Below are 17,362 nucleotides of genomic sequence, written 5' to 3'. Positions count from 1 at the left end.
TTTGAAAAAAATAAATAAAAAAAAGATATACAAGCCACATCTACTCTATTTTAAAAAAAATATTTAAAAAAAGATATACAAGCCGCGACTGCTCTATTTAAAAAAAAGATATGCAAGCCGCAGATATTTATGTTGTTAGATTAAATCTATTTATCTGTTTGAAATCTGCTTCTACCTACTTCTATCTGCTAAAGAAGATATTCTTCTTTGCATTAATTTTGTCTTAGTTTTGATTCTAATTCCGGTTAGAGCGCCCCGAGCATTTATCGAAATGTCGAGAAAAAAAGTCGAAATGTCGAGAAAAAAAGTCGAAATTTTGAGAAAAAAGTCAAAATTTTGAGAAAAAAGTCAAAATGACGAGAAAAAAGTCAAAATGACGAGAAAAAAAGTCGAAATGTCGAGAAAAAAGTCGAAATGTCGAGAAAAAAAGTCGAAATGTCGAGAATAAAAGTTGAAATGTCGAGAAAGTTATTTATTTATCTGTTTGAAATCTGCTTCTACCTACTTCTATCTGCTAAAGAAGAAGTAGCGTATTCTTCTTTGCATTTATTTTGTCTTAGTTTTGATTCTAATTCCGGTTAGAGCGCCCCGAGAGGTGGAAGAAAAATCCACAGATTAGCTGCACCTTTGTATAAGCTGCACGGTTCAAAACCTATGAAAAAAGTAGCGGCTTATAGTCCAGAAAATACGGTACTTAAAAAGCACAGTAAAAAAGAAAGTCCTGATGCAGCTGAAGTGTTCACTGAGGCGGTCGGGGGCTAACGGAGGACGGAGAGGGAGGCTGAATCATCTCCAGCAGCTGCCGGGTCTCCTCCGTCTGCACCTGCAACTTCCAGATCTGATCCTCCAGCTCGCTGCCGGCCAGCAGCGAGGAGAAGTCTCCATCTACGGGACGAGAAGCAAGCTTACCGACCCTGTCCTCACTCTCGGATGCTGCAGGAATAAACAAACAGACCTGTCTTGAGCTTGACGATGGTGGCGATGCCGAGCTGCTGGAATTTAACTTCTTTCTTCCTGAGGAAGAGCAGCAAGTATCTGCAGGCCGCGGCGTAGTGGGGCCTCAGGGACCGGACCAGCTCCTCTGTGCAGAGAAGAGAAACGCTGAATGCACGTTTAAAATCACATCCCCTCACAGTCACTGCAGACGTTTGTCAAGACGTTACCGGTCATTAGAGATGGGCGGTATGGACTAATACAAAATACAATACAAAAAGTGTCATCAACGGGAATTTATCTTTCTTTCTTTCTTTCTTTCTTTCTTTCTTTCTTTCTTTCTTTCTTTCTTTCTTTCTTTCTTTCTTTCTTTCTTTCTTTCTTTCTTTCTTTCTTTCTTTCTTTCTTTCTTTCTTTCTTTCTTTCTTTCAGGCTCATTTCTTTCTTTCTTTCTTTCAGGCTCATTTCTTTCTTTCTTTCTTTCAGGCTCATTTCTTTCTTTCTTTCTTTCAGGCTCATTTCTTTCTTTCTTTCTTTCAGGCTCATTTCTTTCTTTCTTTCTTTCTGGCTAATTTCTTTCTTTCTTTCTTTCTTTCTTTCTTTCTTTCTTTCTTTCTTTCAGGCTCATTTCTTTCTTCCTTTCTTTCAGGCTCATTTCTTTCTTTCTTTCTTTCTGGCTAATTTCTTTCTTTCTTTCTTTCTTTCTTTCTTTCTTTCTTTCTTTCAGGCTCATTTCTTTCTTTCTTTCTTTCTTTCTTTCTTTCTTTCTTTCTTTCTTTCTTTCTTTCTTTCTTTCAGGCTCATTTCTTTCTTTCTTTCTTTCTTTCTTTCTTTCTTTCAGGCTCATTTCCTCAATTTATCGTTTTTACCGTGAGATACAAATTCTTACCGTGGGGAATTTTTTTGACGGTTTATCGTGAACGGTAAAATATCTCCCATTCTTACCGGTCATGTGAAAGTTGCAGATCAGAGCTGCAGAGTTGTACGCCAGCGGCGGGTTCCTGGTCTGCTCAGACAGCTGCACGAGTCTGGAGATCTGCTCCGGAGTCACGGTCGCGGACAATTTAGTCCTGATCGCATCTGAGGTGGGGAGAAGTCGGTTTTGACATTGAATGTAGAAAAGAAAAGTTTGTCCTTTTGTTCTTCCTTCCTCTCATTTAACTCTCTATTATAGTTTAATCTTCCCTCATCTTAATTACTGCAACATTGTTTGGGCTTCGACTCATTCAACATGTATTAATAAATTACTGATAATTCAAAAAAGGTTTCTCAGAATGATATCACACGCAAACAGATATGAGCCGTCTGCTCCCCTTTTCATTAAATATTCATTATTATCCGTCAATAAAATTAACATCTTTCAAACATATTTATTTATGTTCAAATTTAAAAATTATATACAAGATCTTCCTTCTTCTTTTCATAATTTCTTTTGTGTTAATTCCGATATTCATTCTTATGCCAGAAGGCACAAAGATGATTTTAATTTACCGTTTTGTAGAACATGTAAACTAGGCCTGTGTTGAAAAAATTGATTTTCCGATTCTAAATCGATTCTCATATTAATTCCTAAAAATCGATTCTTATGTATAAAGATCGATTTTATTTATTTTTCCATCATTTTCGCCAGGTGAACTTTAATCCCAGTAGTCGGACACACAGTTTTTCATGACACTTCTGAAAAATGCCAGGTGCTTCATGGCAATATGTGTGCGTGGTGACAGAATAAATTAGATAAGCTAAAATGATTTGTTTACTGCATGAACTGTTGCAATTTCTCTTTTTTTGCACATTTGAAATAACACTAAACCAAATCAATATCGAATCGGATCGAATCATGATAATCGATTCTGAATATTAAGAATCGGAATCGAATCGATTCTTGACATTTGAATCGATCCCCAGCCCATCTTTCATCACTTACAGAGGCCCCCACTTGTGGAATTCACTCAATAAATCGAAAGTTACGCCTGTAACTACGGTTCTATGAGTCCCGGATGACCGCCAGGCGGTGCTGTAAGCACTGGATATCTTCCCTCGCGCATGCGCATGTCGAGTACAATACCAACAATGTCACGTCACCCGTGACCCCTGCATGACCCCCGGAAGGGTATATCTTCCGGCGTCAGCATGGGATCGACTCCTAGAATCTTCTCGCGAGAGCACGAGGATTCGGAGTGACCGGCAGGCCTGGCGGTCATCCGGGACTCATAGAACCGTAGTTACAGGCGTAACTTTCGTTCTATTTCGTCCCTACTGACCGCCAGGCGGTGCTGTAAGCACTGGATGACGAATACCAACAATGTCACATAGAATCCCGGTCACATACCTCACTGACCAGGGGCAGACGGACCCGGGAGTAGAACCACGCCCAATGGTTGGGGAGTGGCGACATTGATCCGGTAAAACCTGGAGAACGTGTCTGGCGACGTCCATGAAGTCGCGGTGCAGATGTCCTCCAGAGGCACCCCCTGCAGGGCAGCCAAGAAGCTGCGACGCTTCTGGTCGAGTGGCACCTCACCCCCACTGGTAAGGGGCGGCCACTGGCCCTGTGGGCGCGCTCGACGGTGTCCACCACCCAGTGGGACGGCGCTGTCCAGAAACAGCACGCCCCCTGTTGGGGCCACCATGGCAGAGAACAAGCTGCTCCGACCGTCGCACAGGCGCGGTAGCATAAGCAGCAAGGGCCCGTACGGGGCACAAAGGGCTTGGCCCACTCTCTGCAGGACCTAGGGCAGGAACTCCACGTTCGGCCACAACGTAGCCCCTGAGCTGACTGACAGGGCATGTAACTCATCGACTCGCCGATGTCATGGCGAGGAGAAAAGCTATCTCCATAGAGAGCCACTTCAGGCCCACCCGGGCCAAGGGCCCAAAAGGGTGGAGAAGAGAGGGCACCTAGCACCATGGGCAGGTCCCACACTGCTCGGGGGTTTATATTCATGTTTATGTTCTGGTTCTCTGGAAAGCGTCTAGAGACAACATCTGTTGTATTAGACGCTATATAAATAAAATCGAATGGAATCGAAAACTGGGGCCTTTGGGCCCCTCGGGGGGGTGGGGGGGGCGTAGCCTCAGAGCCCCCCTGAGAAAGAGAAGCCAGCCGGTGGCACCCCACGGTGGCATTCTCAACCAGGGCATGTTGCGATGAAATGACCGCCACATACACCCTTAAAGTGGACTGAGCACGGCCACCATCCAGGAGGGACCGAAAGGAACCCCAGGATCGTGGCCACGGGGCAAAGAACAGGGTCCTCTGCCCCGTCTGCACACCAGGCAGAGAATCTCCCCCACTCGCACTCATACCAGAGGCGGGTGGGAGGCACATGGGCATTCGAGATGCCAGCCCTGACGGGTTCAGGACAGCTTGACAACAATGGGTCGGGCGCCGCAGCGGCCAGACTCAGAGCCAAAAACGACGGGGTCGGGGTGCAAAACCTGAATCCCCGGCTGGAAAAGACGGTCCCTCTGGGGGGCGTCATGTTGTGTCGCAGCAGAGCCTCCGCAGCAGTGGAAACTATGTTTCCCCGGTCGGAAGGGGGCCACCAAGAGGAGCCCGTGTGCCCTCTGGAGGACCCTCTGCAAAGGCGGCTTGCGCCGGGAGAGGAAGTCCGTCACCCGGTTCCTGTCTTCAGGCAGGAACATCGCCCGAAGGCCGGGCAGGCGAGGAGCTGTCCACGCTAGGAGGCCCCGGGACACCTGCAGCAGCTGTGCAGAGTCGGGGCCCCCTCTGGTGGCCGATCAAGGAACAGTGGACACACTGTCCGACCGACCCGGCACGTGCCTCCCCCACAGGAGTTGCAAAAAATGTTAGTGTGAAGTGCAGAGCCCAGAGCTCCAGCACGTTGATGTGGCGCGTGCGGACCCGGGAGGACTACTGATGACAGCCTCCCGGCAGGGAGGGGAAAGCGCCTAAGGGCACACCCCTCAGCCGGAATGTCCCGCCTTTCCAGGGTGCAAGGGTATAGACACACACCCGCGAAACCCTGACCAGCCTGCGCCCGTGCCTCTTGGCATCCAGGCGAGAGGGGCAAGGGTTGCCATCACGCACCTGGTGAACAAAATCCTCGGTGACAGGGAGAGCCCGCACAGGAGCACCCTGAACCGACAACGGTGGCCCCGGTAGGCGAACCCCCGGAACTACCGGTGACGTGCCGCGACCGGCACGTGAAACAAGCGCCCTGTAGGTCCACAGTTGCAAACCACTTCCTCCTGACCAACGCAGAGCATCCGCTGTGGTCAAGCCTCCGGAAGGGCAGGACCTTCATGTATTCGTCGAGGTCCCCCAGGTCCAAGATGGGACGACGTCCGTCGTCTCTCTTGCTGACGAGAAAGTAGCTCAAGTAGAACCCCCAGGCCGCGGCGGGGGGTCCACCGGCATGATGGCGCTCCTGGCCAGTAGGGCGGGCAACACCTGAGCCCGAGCCGGAATGTTTGCCGGGTCTCTGACGATGGTCATCTCAACCCGGCCGGAGGTAGGAGGCCGGTGTCGGAACTGCAATACGTACCCCTGGGCTAGGGTGGAAACCACCCGGGCCCCAATGAGCAGGCAGCCCAGTAACCGAGCTGCTGCCGGAAAAGTAGCTGACGACCGGCTCCGTGGCCTTAGCGCCGTCTCCCCCGGGCTCTGGACGTCCCGGGGGGGCGACGGTCGGGATCAACGCCCCGACGCTGGTGGGACGGTCCGCGCACAGGGGGGCGAAAGTCACCAGCAGGCTGACTCACAGACCGCTGAAAGCCGCGCCGGCCGCTGTGGGCAGGCGGCCGCTGTGGGCAGGCGGCCGGGGGCGAGGCCCGGGGGCCGGTGAAGGGCCTCCCGGTGTACAGGAAGCGGCCGCACCCCTGTGAAGGTACACCAGCCGCTGCCTGGTCTCATCGGCCAGGGCGGTGCGGTTCAGAGCTTCCAGGGCAGTTGCCCCAAACAGCTCCCCCGGTACTGCCGGTGCCTGACGAAGAACCCTACGAGCAGTCTCCGTCAGGGGTGACTGCGCCAGTCAGACATGACGGCGCGTGTGCACCAGGGTGGACATCAGCCGCCCCAGTTCCCTCGTTTGGGAGGCAAAAGCCTGTAGGGATATGTCACACATGTGGAGAGAGCCAGTAGCAGATGAGAAAGGGTGTTCCCCAGCCGGCCGATGCGTGCCGCTCTTTCATAAGCCTTACAAATATGCCCATCAGTAACCCTACTCTGGGTAGAGGGGCACTTGGGATCTGGCTTCAGAGCGTCATCAGGAGCCACTATCAGTGCTGCAATGGAGGGCTCGATGGGGGGGGGCATGTGGTGGAGACCAGCCACAGCAGCGTCCTCCATCGCCGTCAGAGCACGGTCATCAGCCGGCTGTGACATCTCTCCAGCATGAGTGCAGCTCCCTCAAAAAAATCCGACGAAGACGGAATGTGAATCCCACCGGAGAAGGATTGCGCCTGTGGAAGGCGCTAGAGGCCACCTCCGCACGCGGTGCATCCGGCTGCAAGTGTGCCAGGGCAGTGCGGATAATGCTCTGCACGGAGGAACAAACCGTCCCCTCCCGAGAGCTCTGGGCAGATGAGTGCGAGGAGAACCCCGAGCGCTGTGAGGCCGGGTCCCCTGATGACACGTTGAAGTGGCTCGCCGAGGCTGCAATGGAGATGGCGTCCTCCGGCAGCGGCGGTGGCGACCCCAGAGCAAACTCTGGCATGGCAGGTTCCACCTGGCCAGTACCAGGTTGCAGATTGAGGAGGGGCGCCGTCATCTGCTCCATGTCGGCAGCCAAGCGATCTACCTTCGAGGAGAGCTGGCTCGTCATCCGCCGTCGTTTGGGGGCCCCCACCACTCTCTTTGCCGATCGCTTCAGAGAAGACCCCGGCTGAGATGAGGGGAGGCTGGCCGACGGCCCCGGCTGCTCGGGGCCGAGGCACGACACGCAGAGGTCCTGGTCATCCGCAGGGTCCAGAGCGGCCATGCACCCTGGGCATGAACGCTCCATCACAGCGACCGGTGGGAGAGGGAGCGGACACGCTGCCGTTCACACTAATGTGTCGGTGGGAGAGGGGAGCGGACGCGCTGCAGTCACCACGTAGGTGTCGGTGGGAGAGGGGAGCAGAAACGCTGCCGTCACCACAGCGAGCACGCTGCCATCACCGCCAATATGCAGGCGGGAGAGGGGAGGGCCACGCTTCCGTCAGCACAGATGTGTCAGTGGGAGAGGGGAGCGGAAACGCTGCCGTCACCACGGATGTGCTGGTAGGAGAGACGAGCGGACACGCTGGCGTCCACACGAATGTGTCGGTGGGAGCGGTCACGCTGGCGTCCACACGAATGTGTCGGTGGGAGCGGTCACGCTGGCGTCCACACGAATGTGTCGGTGGGAGCGGTCACGCTGCCGTCACCACGGATGTGCCGGTGGGAGAGGGGAGGGCCACGCTACCGTCAGCACAGATGTGTCAGTGGGAGAGGGGAGCGGAAACGCTGCCGTCACCACAGCGAGCACGCTGCCGTCACCGCCAATATGCAGGCGGGAGAGGGGAGGGCCACGCTTCCGTCAGCACAGATGTGTCAGTGGGAGAGGGGAGCGGAAACGCCGCCGTCACCACAGCGAGCACGCTGCCGTCACCGCCAATATGCCGGCGGGAGAGGGTAGGGCCACGCTGCCGTCACCACGGCTATGAGAAAAGGCAAAAAAAGGTGTTTGTGTTTTTTTTCAAAAAAGAAAAAAATCATCCTTTTCTGTCTCCCTTTCTTTTTTTTTTTTTTTTTTAAAGAAAGAAAAAAATAATCTGCAAGGAAAAAATAATGTTGTCACATTAATAAAGTGGGAGAGGGAGCGAAACGCTGCCGTCACCACAAATGTGCCGGTGGGAGAGGGGCGTGGCCTTCACCACGGCTGTAAGAAAGACCAAAAAAGGTGTTTGTGTTGTTTTTTTTTCAAAAGAAAAAAATAATCCTTTTCTGTCTTCTTTTTTTTCCTTTTTTTTTTTTTTTTTTCAAAAGAAAAAAATAATCTGCAAGGAAAAAATAATGTTGTCACATTAATAAGTGGGGAGAGGAAGCGAAACGCTGTCTCCCTGCGCAGATTGTGATCAGGTGTCAGGCGCAGCTTGACAGCTTACCTTCTGTCAGCTGGGCAGGGGGGCGGGGCGGGGAGACGCCGCCGCAACCCGACACCATCAATACCGCGCCGACCACAGCTCCTCGGAGGACGAAAAAAATCGTTACTCCTACCTGAACGGCACGAAGCTGCACAGAGGCCGGCGGGTTTTTTAGGGAGGAAAGGAAGAAGCTTCACAAAGCTCCTATTTCCGTCCTGTACTTCAGACGCGCGATGCGAGAAGAATAAGGAGTCGATCCCATGCTGACGCCGGAAGATATACCCTTCCGGGGGTCATGCAGGGGTCACGGGTGACGTGACATTGTTGGTATTGTACTCGACATGCGCATGCGCGAGGGAAGATATCCAGTGCTTACAGCACCGCCTGGCGGTCAGTAGGGACGAAACAGAACTCTTAAATCATCACCATCCTTGCCAATATTAAAAAAAACATTTAAAGAACTTTCTTATTGTTTCATCGTTGTAGTGTTTATTATTTGACCTGAGTTACATTTTCTTTTGTGTTTTTTTTGTGTTTTTTTACTCCCCCTTGTGTAGCTTTTGTTGTTTTTTATTCATATATGGAAAGGATTCTATATAAGCCACCAGGCTTCTTCCTTTCCTTGCATGTTATTTCATAGTTTTTTCATTTTTTGTTCAATTTGTCTTATATTGCTAAATAAATAAACTAAACTAAACTAAAAGAAAGAAGAAAAGCAGAATATGGCATTTACCCCGGGTCAGCAGGTGATGCAGGACCAGCATCACCTGCAGCAGCGTCTCGTCTGACATGGATGGAGACTCCAGGACCCCGAGGAGTCCTGGCAAGCAGGGACCGTCCACCACGGCCTGGAAACCAACAAGGAGACCCGGTGTTACGGCCGACAACATCCATCTCGGATACACGACCACATGCTGCTCACCTGCTCCGCCAGGCAGGAACCCCAGAGCTCCGTGATGATCCTGCAGCCGAGCATCACGACGGACCCGGAGCCGCGTTGGCGGAGCAGCTGACCCATTTCTCCCAGAATTCCTTCACTCACAAGGACGTCCTGGGACGGAGTGACGGGAGTTTAACCTGGATTCTGAAATCATTCCCAGCTCAGGTGTCTGCTGCTGCGTTACCTGGTGCGGTGGGAGAGCAGACAGAGCAGACAGCAGCGTCAGCGCCGCCTCCACCCCCGCCGGGGAGGAAGATCTCAGCAGGGCCTTCAGAGGAGGAACACAGTCGAGCTCCATCAGCTGGTCCTGGATCAGACCTGTGCAGGAAGGACACGGAATCAGACACGGCACGACACTCCCTCACTGGTACTGTTGTTGGTGTTACCGTTCTGTGCAAGGGTCTGCAAGCATCTGCACGCTTGGACTGCATTCTGAAAGATGGAATAAAGAAGTTTTTTTATTTATTTTTTTTTCAAAAGGAAAAAAATATGTATAAAACAAGGGAAAATTTTAAATTAAATAAAGAAGTACATTTTTTATTTTTTTCAAAGGGAAAAAAGAAAAGAAAAATTTTAAAAGAAGAAAAAATAAAAAAGGGAAAAAAATGAAATAAAGAAGTAGATTTAAAGAGTTTTTTTTTCAAAAGGAAAAAAAGAAAAGATTTTAAAAGAAAAAAAGGGGAAAAAATAAAATAAATGAAGTAAATTTAAAAAAAGGAAAAATTCAAAAGGATAAAAATAAATTTAAAAAAGGGGAATTTTTTTATTTTATTTTTCTTCAAATGGAAAAAAATGTTTAAATAAAAAAAATTTAAAAGATAAGAAAAAGGAAAAACTATTAAATAAATTAAAAGAAGTACATTTAAAAAAGGAAAAAATACATTTAAAAAGGGGGAAAAATTCAATAAAATAAAAGTAGATTTTTTATTTTATTTTTTCAAAAGGAAAAAAAATGTAAAAAAGTTTTTTTTTTAAAAAGTAAAAAAAAAATAAAAAAAGGGAAAGACAATAAGAAAATAAATTAAAGAAGTAGATTTAAAAAGTTTGCAGTATAATCTTCACATCCAAGTACAACACCTTCTGCACGGAGGAGGACATGAGCGTCAGAAGAGACTTGCACAAATATCGCCCCCCGACGGCGAGCAGCTTGGGGCGATGCTCCTGCACGGCGGCGACGTTGCACAGAGCCGTGCAGCTGTAGAACTGAACCTCTGAATCCGAGGACTGCAGCAGGAGGACCAGGACCGGGACGGCCCCCGCCTGACACAAAATCCTCATGGACCAATCTGGGGGGCGAGACGAGATTTATCCAGCTGGCATTGACGGGTATAGACCTCTGGATATGTGAGCATGAGAAGGAAACTGTCCCACCCGACTGCGTGAGGTGCAGCAGAGCCCACGTCGCGTTCTGCTGCAGCGCCGGGTCGTAGGACTTGGCCAGAGCCAGCAGAGGGAAGATCCCGTCCACCAGGAGGACGTCTGCGCTGGATCCTGCAGAGGTCAGAGGTCAGTCAGTCTTTACAGGAGTTCAGGAGTTCTGCTGAACATTAACCCTTGTGCTGTCAAGGAAGCTCGAGGAAGGAGGAAGGGGAGAAGGGAGGAAAGAAGGAAGGAAGGAAAGAAGGAAGGAAGGAAAGAAGGAAGGAAGGAAAGAAGGAAGGAAGGGAGGAAAAAAGGAAGGAAAGAAGGGAGGAAAGAAGGAAGGAAGGGAGAAAAAAGGAAGGAAGGAAGGAAGGAAGGAAGGAAGGAAGGAAGGAAGGAAGGAAGGAAGGAAGGAAGGAAGGAGAGAAAAGAGAAAAGAAGGAAGGAAGGAAATAAAAGAGGAAAGAAGGAAGGAAGGGAGAAAAAAAGGAAGGAAGGGAAAAAGGAAGGAAGGAAGGGAGAAAAGAAGGAAGGAATGGAGAAAAGAAGGAAGGAAGGAAGGAAGGAAGGAAGGAAAGAAAAGAGGGAAGAAGGAAGGAAGGGAGAAAAGAAGGAAGGAAGGAAAAGAGGGAAGAAGGAAGGAAGGGAGAAAAAAGGAAGGAAGGAAGGAAGGAAGGAAGGAAGGGAAAAAGGAAGGAAGGAAGGAAAGAAGGAAGGGAAAAAGGAAGGAAGGAAGGGAGAAAAGAAGGAAGGAAGGAAGGAAGGAAGGAAGGAAAGAAAAGAGGGAAGAAGGAAGGAAGGGAGAAAAGAAGGAAAGAAGGGAGGAAAAAAGGAAGGAAGGGAGAAAAGAAGGAAGGAAGGAAAGAAAAGAGGGAAAAAAGAAGAAAGGAAGGAACGAAGGAAGGAAAGAAAACAGGAAAGAAGGAAGGGAGGAAAGAAGGAAGGAAAGAAAACAGGAAAGAAGGAAGGAAGGAAGGGAGGAAAGAAGGAAGGAAAGAAAGAAGGAAGGGAAAAAAGAAGGAAGGAAGGGAAAAAAGAAGGAAGGAAGGAAGGAAGGAAGGGAAAAAAGAAGAAAGGAAGGAAGGAAAGAAAACAGGAAAGAAGGAAGGGAGGAAAGAAGGAAGGAAGGGAAAAAAGAAGAAAGGAAAGAAGGAAGGAATGGAGAAAGGAAGGGCGAAAAGAAGGAAGGTAGGAAAGAAGGAAGGAAGGAAAGAAAACAGGAAAGAAGGAAGGAAGGAAGGAATGGAGAAAGGAAGGGAGAAAGGAAGGAAGGAAGGAAGGAAGGAAGGAAGGAATGGAGAAAGGAAGGGAGAAAAGAAGGAAGGAAGGAATGGAGAAAAGAAATAAGGAAAGAAGGAATGGAGAAAAGAAGGAAGGAAGGAAGGAAGGAGAGAGCGACAGTACAAGGGTTAACAACAATCTGCAACACCAGAACTTTCGCCGTACCAGCTGATAAAACTGTACAAGAAGAGGTTAGAAGTTAGAAGCTTCATCAACATTCAACTCTTCAGGTTAAACATGCATGCAAGGGTGGGCTGCTCGGGGAGGAGTAACGGATCAGCTGTGATCAGACCTGATCGGCTGTGATCAGGCTCCTCAGCTGGATAAAGAGTCTCTCACAGAATCACCAGAGCATTTAATAAAGTCGTGCCTCATAAATAAGAGCGAAGACAAGACACGTCCTTGACAGGCAGAGCAGCTAAAAACACTCAGCTAAGTTCCTCTGCAGATTTCTCTGTAACAATATGAAACAAATATAAAGGCTTTCTACCTTTGAGGGTTGACAGGTTGGCAGGTTTTCTCATCTACACCTCCACAGGTTTCATCCTGTTCAGAACCCTCTCAAAGGAAGGGAACCTGCAGGATCTGAAGGGCTGAGAGTCGTCCTTCCTCTCCTTTTTGGAAAGGTTTCTCAACTATTTCATCTAACATAAATAAAGTAGCTCCTTCTTAAAAACAACAGCTTTAACTGCAGGCCCATGAAAAACCTCCAGTGTACTTCACGTTGTCTTTACAGTTCATATTTGGAAGGTTTAAGATTCTTTGAAACTTTTTTGTCACTTATCACTGATATTAAAAAACGCTTTTTACAACTGTCCTGTAGTTAATAAAAAACAATCAATTACGCTTTGAAGGAAGAAAAAATAAGTTTTGTGTCCTGAAATGTCCTGAATTCCCAAAACAGTCATATCAGCTATGCACCTGCTGTTTATTGACAAATGTAACTGTGAGAGAGGCGCTTGTTCACACGGGAAGCTCAGTCCTGTGTGAACCAAGACTTAGCGTAAGAACTGGCAGGCGGGGGTTGAAGGGGCAACCCTCTCCGCGAGATGTCGTATAAAGACGGGGGCAGCCGGAAGTTCGGGTCAGAGTCAGCTGCGGGTCTAGTGCACGGACGCCCAGCGGGTTTATGGCTGCTCTGGACTGTCCGGCTCTCCAGTCCTTTGTGTGTCGAGGTAAGAGTTATCAAGGCCTAGCCCCTGTGTAATTGTTTGTTGCTCTGCCATTTGCGGGGGATAACCTGACACAGTTATCCTAGCAAAGGGCAGTTGTGTGTGAGTCTTTTTGTGTGCACTGCTTGCTAATAAATGTATTTATTATAGCAGAAGCGAGTGTGTGTGTGTGTGATTCATTTTTGCGCAGCCGACCACTCTAGAACCCTAAGTGAGATTTCTCCCAAAACACGCTTGTAAATCAAGGAAGCATTTTACTCTGAGGACGGGTTTCTGAGAGACAGGATGGATCGGCAGGTAAAATCAGCTCAGGTTTCATTAAAACGTCCGACGCTTGGCCTTTCGTCTGCGTTCACGGTGGGGTTACGACCCCGAGGCAGGTTTAGAATCGAGAAAGAACCAGCACAAACCTGAGGACGCCAGCAGGGCGACACACGCACAAGAGTGACTCTGAGCGGCAGCGTCTCCAGACTGGAACATCTCCACGACGGGCACCAGCATCCCCATCTGGATCACCAGCTCTCTGCACACTGGAGTTCAGGACGGGAGGTAAGGATGTGTGTTACATTTACTTCAGTGCATTAATCAGCTTCAGCTGATTCTTGCTTTTTTTAAGTCTTACCATTATTCTTTATGAGCAGATTCACCAACGCAAGAGAGATAGTCTTCTGCACGTCCAGGTCAGCTGATAAGAGCAGGGCCATGATTGGCTCCATGAAGGGTTGCTCTAAAGTAGATTTCACTGAAATACACATCACAGAGGCGTTAGAAAGTAAACTCAACGAGAGGTAAGATGACAAGAGACGACTCAACGAGAGGATCCAGCTGACGTTTGGGCTCCAGTGAGCATCTGCGTCTTCTACTGTAGAAGCCATCTAAAGAAATGTAATGTAAAGTGCTTCATGTAAACACTTTACAACAGTCTTTCGGTGTACCAAAGTGCTTTACAGCAAGTAATAGATAAAAAAGGAGGATAAATAAGAACAATCAAAAACATTAAAATACAACAAAATCTAATAAGATAAAACGTTTCTGTACACAAAAAAACTAAAATCCATCTTAAATATGTTAGGATTTTATGAAATTGTTTAAGAGTTTGAAGGGTTTTACTATAAGATTTTACACTGGTGGTGTTTTCTCTATTTGCAGGGTCAGCCCCTGTTTTCTGGCTAGGCTGTTAAAATAGTTCAGATATTTACCCTTCGTTAAGTGAAAACAATGAAGATAAACAGATGTTTTAACACCGATGGGTTTTATCCGTTATCTGGGTTGACATCTTAAGTAGGAAGCAATAAACAGGGACATACAGCTGAAGGTCTGATATGTTTGGCAGAAGGGGTTCACGTACAAAGAACACCTCCCTTTTTAGTATAAATACGACTGTATCCATGACCACCGTGTGCATTTCTCTCCTGCCTTTGTGGTTTGAGAGAGGTTTACCTCCGGCTGGAAAACATTGTGGATGATGTAATAAAAGCTTGTATTAACTTTGATACTATTTCACTGGTTTTGTTATGGTGCACCAGACAAACGAATACAAGGATCTTTCAAATAGGTGGTTTTTAGCATAGATTCTAAAATGCAGAGGTCAGAAATAGCTGCATCTCGTGGGGAGCCTTTTCCAGAGCAAGAGTTGATTAGTTGACCTCAGTATTAAGTATTGAGAAGTATTACTTGGATGTCCCTCAGACTCAGGACATGCTGGATGATTGCATCTCTTACCTGCCTTAGAAACACCTCAGTTCTTCCCAGAGGTGCTAGAAGAGGAGGCTGGAGGAAGAGAGGTCTGGGGCCCTGTGACCCCAACTCAGATAAGCGATAGTTAACGGTTGGATGGGAAGTTTCTGCTTCCCTGAGGCGTCTGGGCATTCGCCAAGATAACGTTGCAAAGATTCAAATTATGAAACAGTGGTTCAGAAAGCATGGGGATATTTTTTTTCCTACATGTCTTCCAGACTTTGAGATCCACTGAGAACATTTAAGACGAAGAAGCTGAAGAAGATCTTGCACAGTGGCCCAACTCTCTGATCATAAATAGAAAATGTGGTGTTGTAACATGGTCACACTAAATATTACAGTATTTTTAGCCGTGGCGGCATTTATTACATTTATTAAATATAACATATTTAAATCTGTGATATTAACGATTAAAAATGAAGTTTGTTGCTTTACATGAATACATCTAGTTTTTAACTTAATCTGCATTTGTTCAAAAAACAAGACATTGTGCATTTTTTCCTTAACCAGCAGTATTTATGTAATCCCAGTAATCTTTTAATTTACACACAAACAACAAGCAATGATCTTGTTCTATTTACTTTTCCTTTAACAGTTTGAATCTATTGGGCAGATTGACCAACGTTTAGATGAAACATGCTTTATTTGTTTAAGTAGAAAAACCACAGTAAAAAATATTTAGCTTGATCTACTTTTAAAAATTAAGGCGACTTTTTCGCATGAGATTTTTATGTAGATCAAGAAAAACTAGTCTTTGTATAAACTGCTAGTATGTACAAAATTAATTTGCAAGTAAAGTCAACTTAATTTTTGCAAGTAAAGTCAATTTAATTTCAAAAAATTTTAATTTCTTTTTTTCTTTTTTCCTCTTTTTCTCTTCTTTTTTTCTTCTCTTTTTTTCAGTCGACTTAATTTTGATAAATAAAGTACCCTTAACACAATTAAGTTGACTGTACTTGCAAAATGTATTATTTACATACAAAAAATTAATTAGTTTATACAAAGACTAGTCTTTCTTGATCTACATAATAATCTCATACAAAAAGTTGCTTTAATTTTTTTAAGTAGATCAAGCCAGATATTTGTATCAGTGAATGTTCATACTACTGCAAAACGAAAAAAAATATCCTTGTTTTTATTTCATAGGGAAATCACGCCCACTTGTGGGCGTTTAAATTGTAGAACGTGGAACATTTTCAGTTGAAAATTTGCATGAAAAGCCACTGGTCTTACCCGTTATGATCATTATCTGTAATGTGTGCACAGCAAGCAACAGCCCCACAGTGATGCACCACTCCTCCAAACCTGCGTTACCACAGGACACTGGGATCTGTACTTACAGTGGTGGCTGATGTGCAAATAATACATGGCTGCTGCCATCTGCAGATCAGCATTTTCTGAGCCTGCAAGTCTGCTGAGCGCCTGGAAGCTTCCCGTGGAGATTAGTTGAGTTTCATCTTCTGAAATCAGATCACAGAGATCAAACCCAAATTTAAGAATGGATCAGATCAGGCAAAGGCAAGTTTATTTATATACGGGAATGTCTCAGAAAATTAGAATATTGTCATAAAGTTCTTTATTTTCTGTAATGAAATTAAAAAAACAAAAATGTCATACATTCTGGATTCATTACAAATCAACTGAAATATTGCAAGCCTTTTATTATTTTAATATTGCGGATTATGGCTTACAGTTTAAGATTAAGATTCCCAGAATATTCTAATTTTTTGAGATAGGATATTTGAGTTTTCTTAAGCTGTAAGCCATGATCAGCAATATTAAAATAATAAAAGGCTTGCAATATTTCAGTTGATTTGTAATGAATCCAGAATGTATGACATTTTTGTTTTTGTAATTGCATGACAGAAAATCACAATATTCTAATTTTCTGAGACAGTCCTTTAGCACAATTCAACACAAGGTAATTCAAAGTGCTTTACATTGACATTAAAAGCAGGAAGACACAATTAAACAGTAAATAACAAATAAAATGAGATAAGACTATGAGAAAAGAAGGTAAAATAATAAAAAGCACAAGTTGCTGAAAACTAAGGGCAGTAGAGTACAGCAGGTTCATCTCATTCGTGGTTTTCAGAGAGTATTTAATTTAAGAGTATGCTTAAATACCAAATAAATGAAATACAATGATAAGAAAAGAGGTACACGTAAACAGTAATGTTTTTAGGTCCGATTTAAAGGAGATCAGCGTGAAAGCTTATTTCTGCTTTATTCTAACCTCAAAAGCTTTTATGATATTACCCCCCCCCCCCAAAAAAAAGGAAAGGTTTTTCTAAAATAAGTCAAATTTTGTAACTTTTAATTTAACTGCATAATCACGCATTTTATTAAATATTAATGCACGAAGTTTATCTTGCAGATACAACAACAATACTGTCTGCAAATGACAAACATGACTCTGTTCCTACCACACATGAGGTGTAATGAGGAAAGATCCTGGTGATTCTTCCTCTCCAGCGTGTTCCTAAAGCAGTTGCAGTGGACGATATATCCGAAAACCTCTCTGACTTTAAACTCCAACTCTCTCCAAAAACTCCTCAAACGAGCAGCAAATTCCCTGAGCAAACGGGTGCATCTATTACAGAACCCCGAGGCCATGACTGCATCTTACACAAAATAAGTTATGACACCTGTCTGATTCACCTGTATGAAGGAACGCCCACCTGCCGGTCACGTGACTCCTAGGGGAAATTAAAGAGCATTGGTAGGACGTAATACTCTTATATTACTAATATTACTTTACACGAAATTTGTCAGGTAACATACAACATTAATTAAGATATATAAGTGTACGATGTGTGAAAGTTAAGCCTTAAACATATATCAGAGAGCCTGACTGGACAAAACGGAG

At 46.0% G+C, this 17,362-nt stretch overlaps 1 protein-coding gene across 1 annotated transcript; it reads right to left on the bottom strand.

Moving 5' to 3' along the window:
• Positions 1-487: 487 nt before the first annotated feature.
• On the bottom strand, positions 488-17,109 carry LOC133462198 (uncharacterized). Its single transcript, XM_061743339.1, has 13 exons — positions 16,920-17,109; positions 15,834-15,953; positions 13,379-13,498; positions 13,167-13,286; positions 10,313-10,432; positions 10,019-10,227; positions 9,328-9,373; positions 9,126-9,259; positions 8,924-9,052; positions 8,735-8,849; positions 1,879-2,013; positions 956-1,081; positions 488-885 (listed from the first exon to the last, which is right to left on the bottom strand). Exons 1-13 carry the CDS (start codon positions 17,107-17,109, stop codon positions 740-742), a joined length of 1,710 nt encoding a protein of 569 aa, XP_061599323.1. The 3' UTR covers positions 488-739.
• Positions 17,110-17,362: the final 253 nt, after the last annotated feature.

This window comes from Cololabis saira, chromosome 16 (assembly GCF_033807715.1).
Source record: "Cololabis saira isolate AMF1-May2022 chromosome 16, fColSai1.1, whole genome shotgun sequence".
NCBI classification, from domain to species: Eukaryota; Metazoa; Chordata; class Actinopteri; order Beloniformes; family Belonidae; genus Cololabis; species Cololabis saira.
This window is presented reverse-complemented; position numbering and strand designations above follow the sequence as displayed.

Bases quoted from the DNA above. Each gene is read 5' to 3' on its own strand.
- LOC133462198 (XM_061743339.1), bottom strand. From the start codon at position 17,109: ATGGCCTCGGGGTTCTGTAATAGATGCACCCGTTTGCTCAGGGAATTT. The intron at 9,053-9,125 runs GTAACGCAGCAG...ACTCCGTCCCAG, and splicing joins CTGCTCTCCCACCGCACCAG to GACGTCCTTGTGAGTGAAGG. The intron at 1,082-1,878 runs GTAAGAATGGGA...TTCTCTGCACAG, and splicing joins CTGCAACTTTCACATGACCG to AGGAGCTGGTCCGGTCCCTG.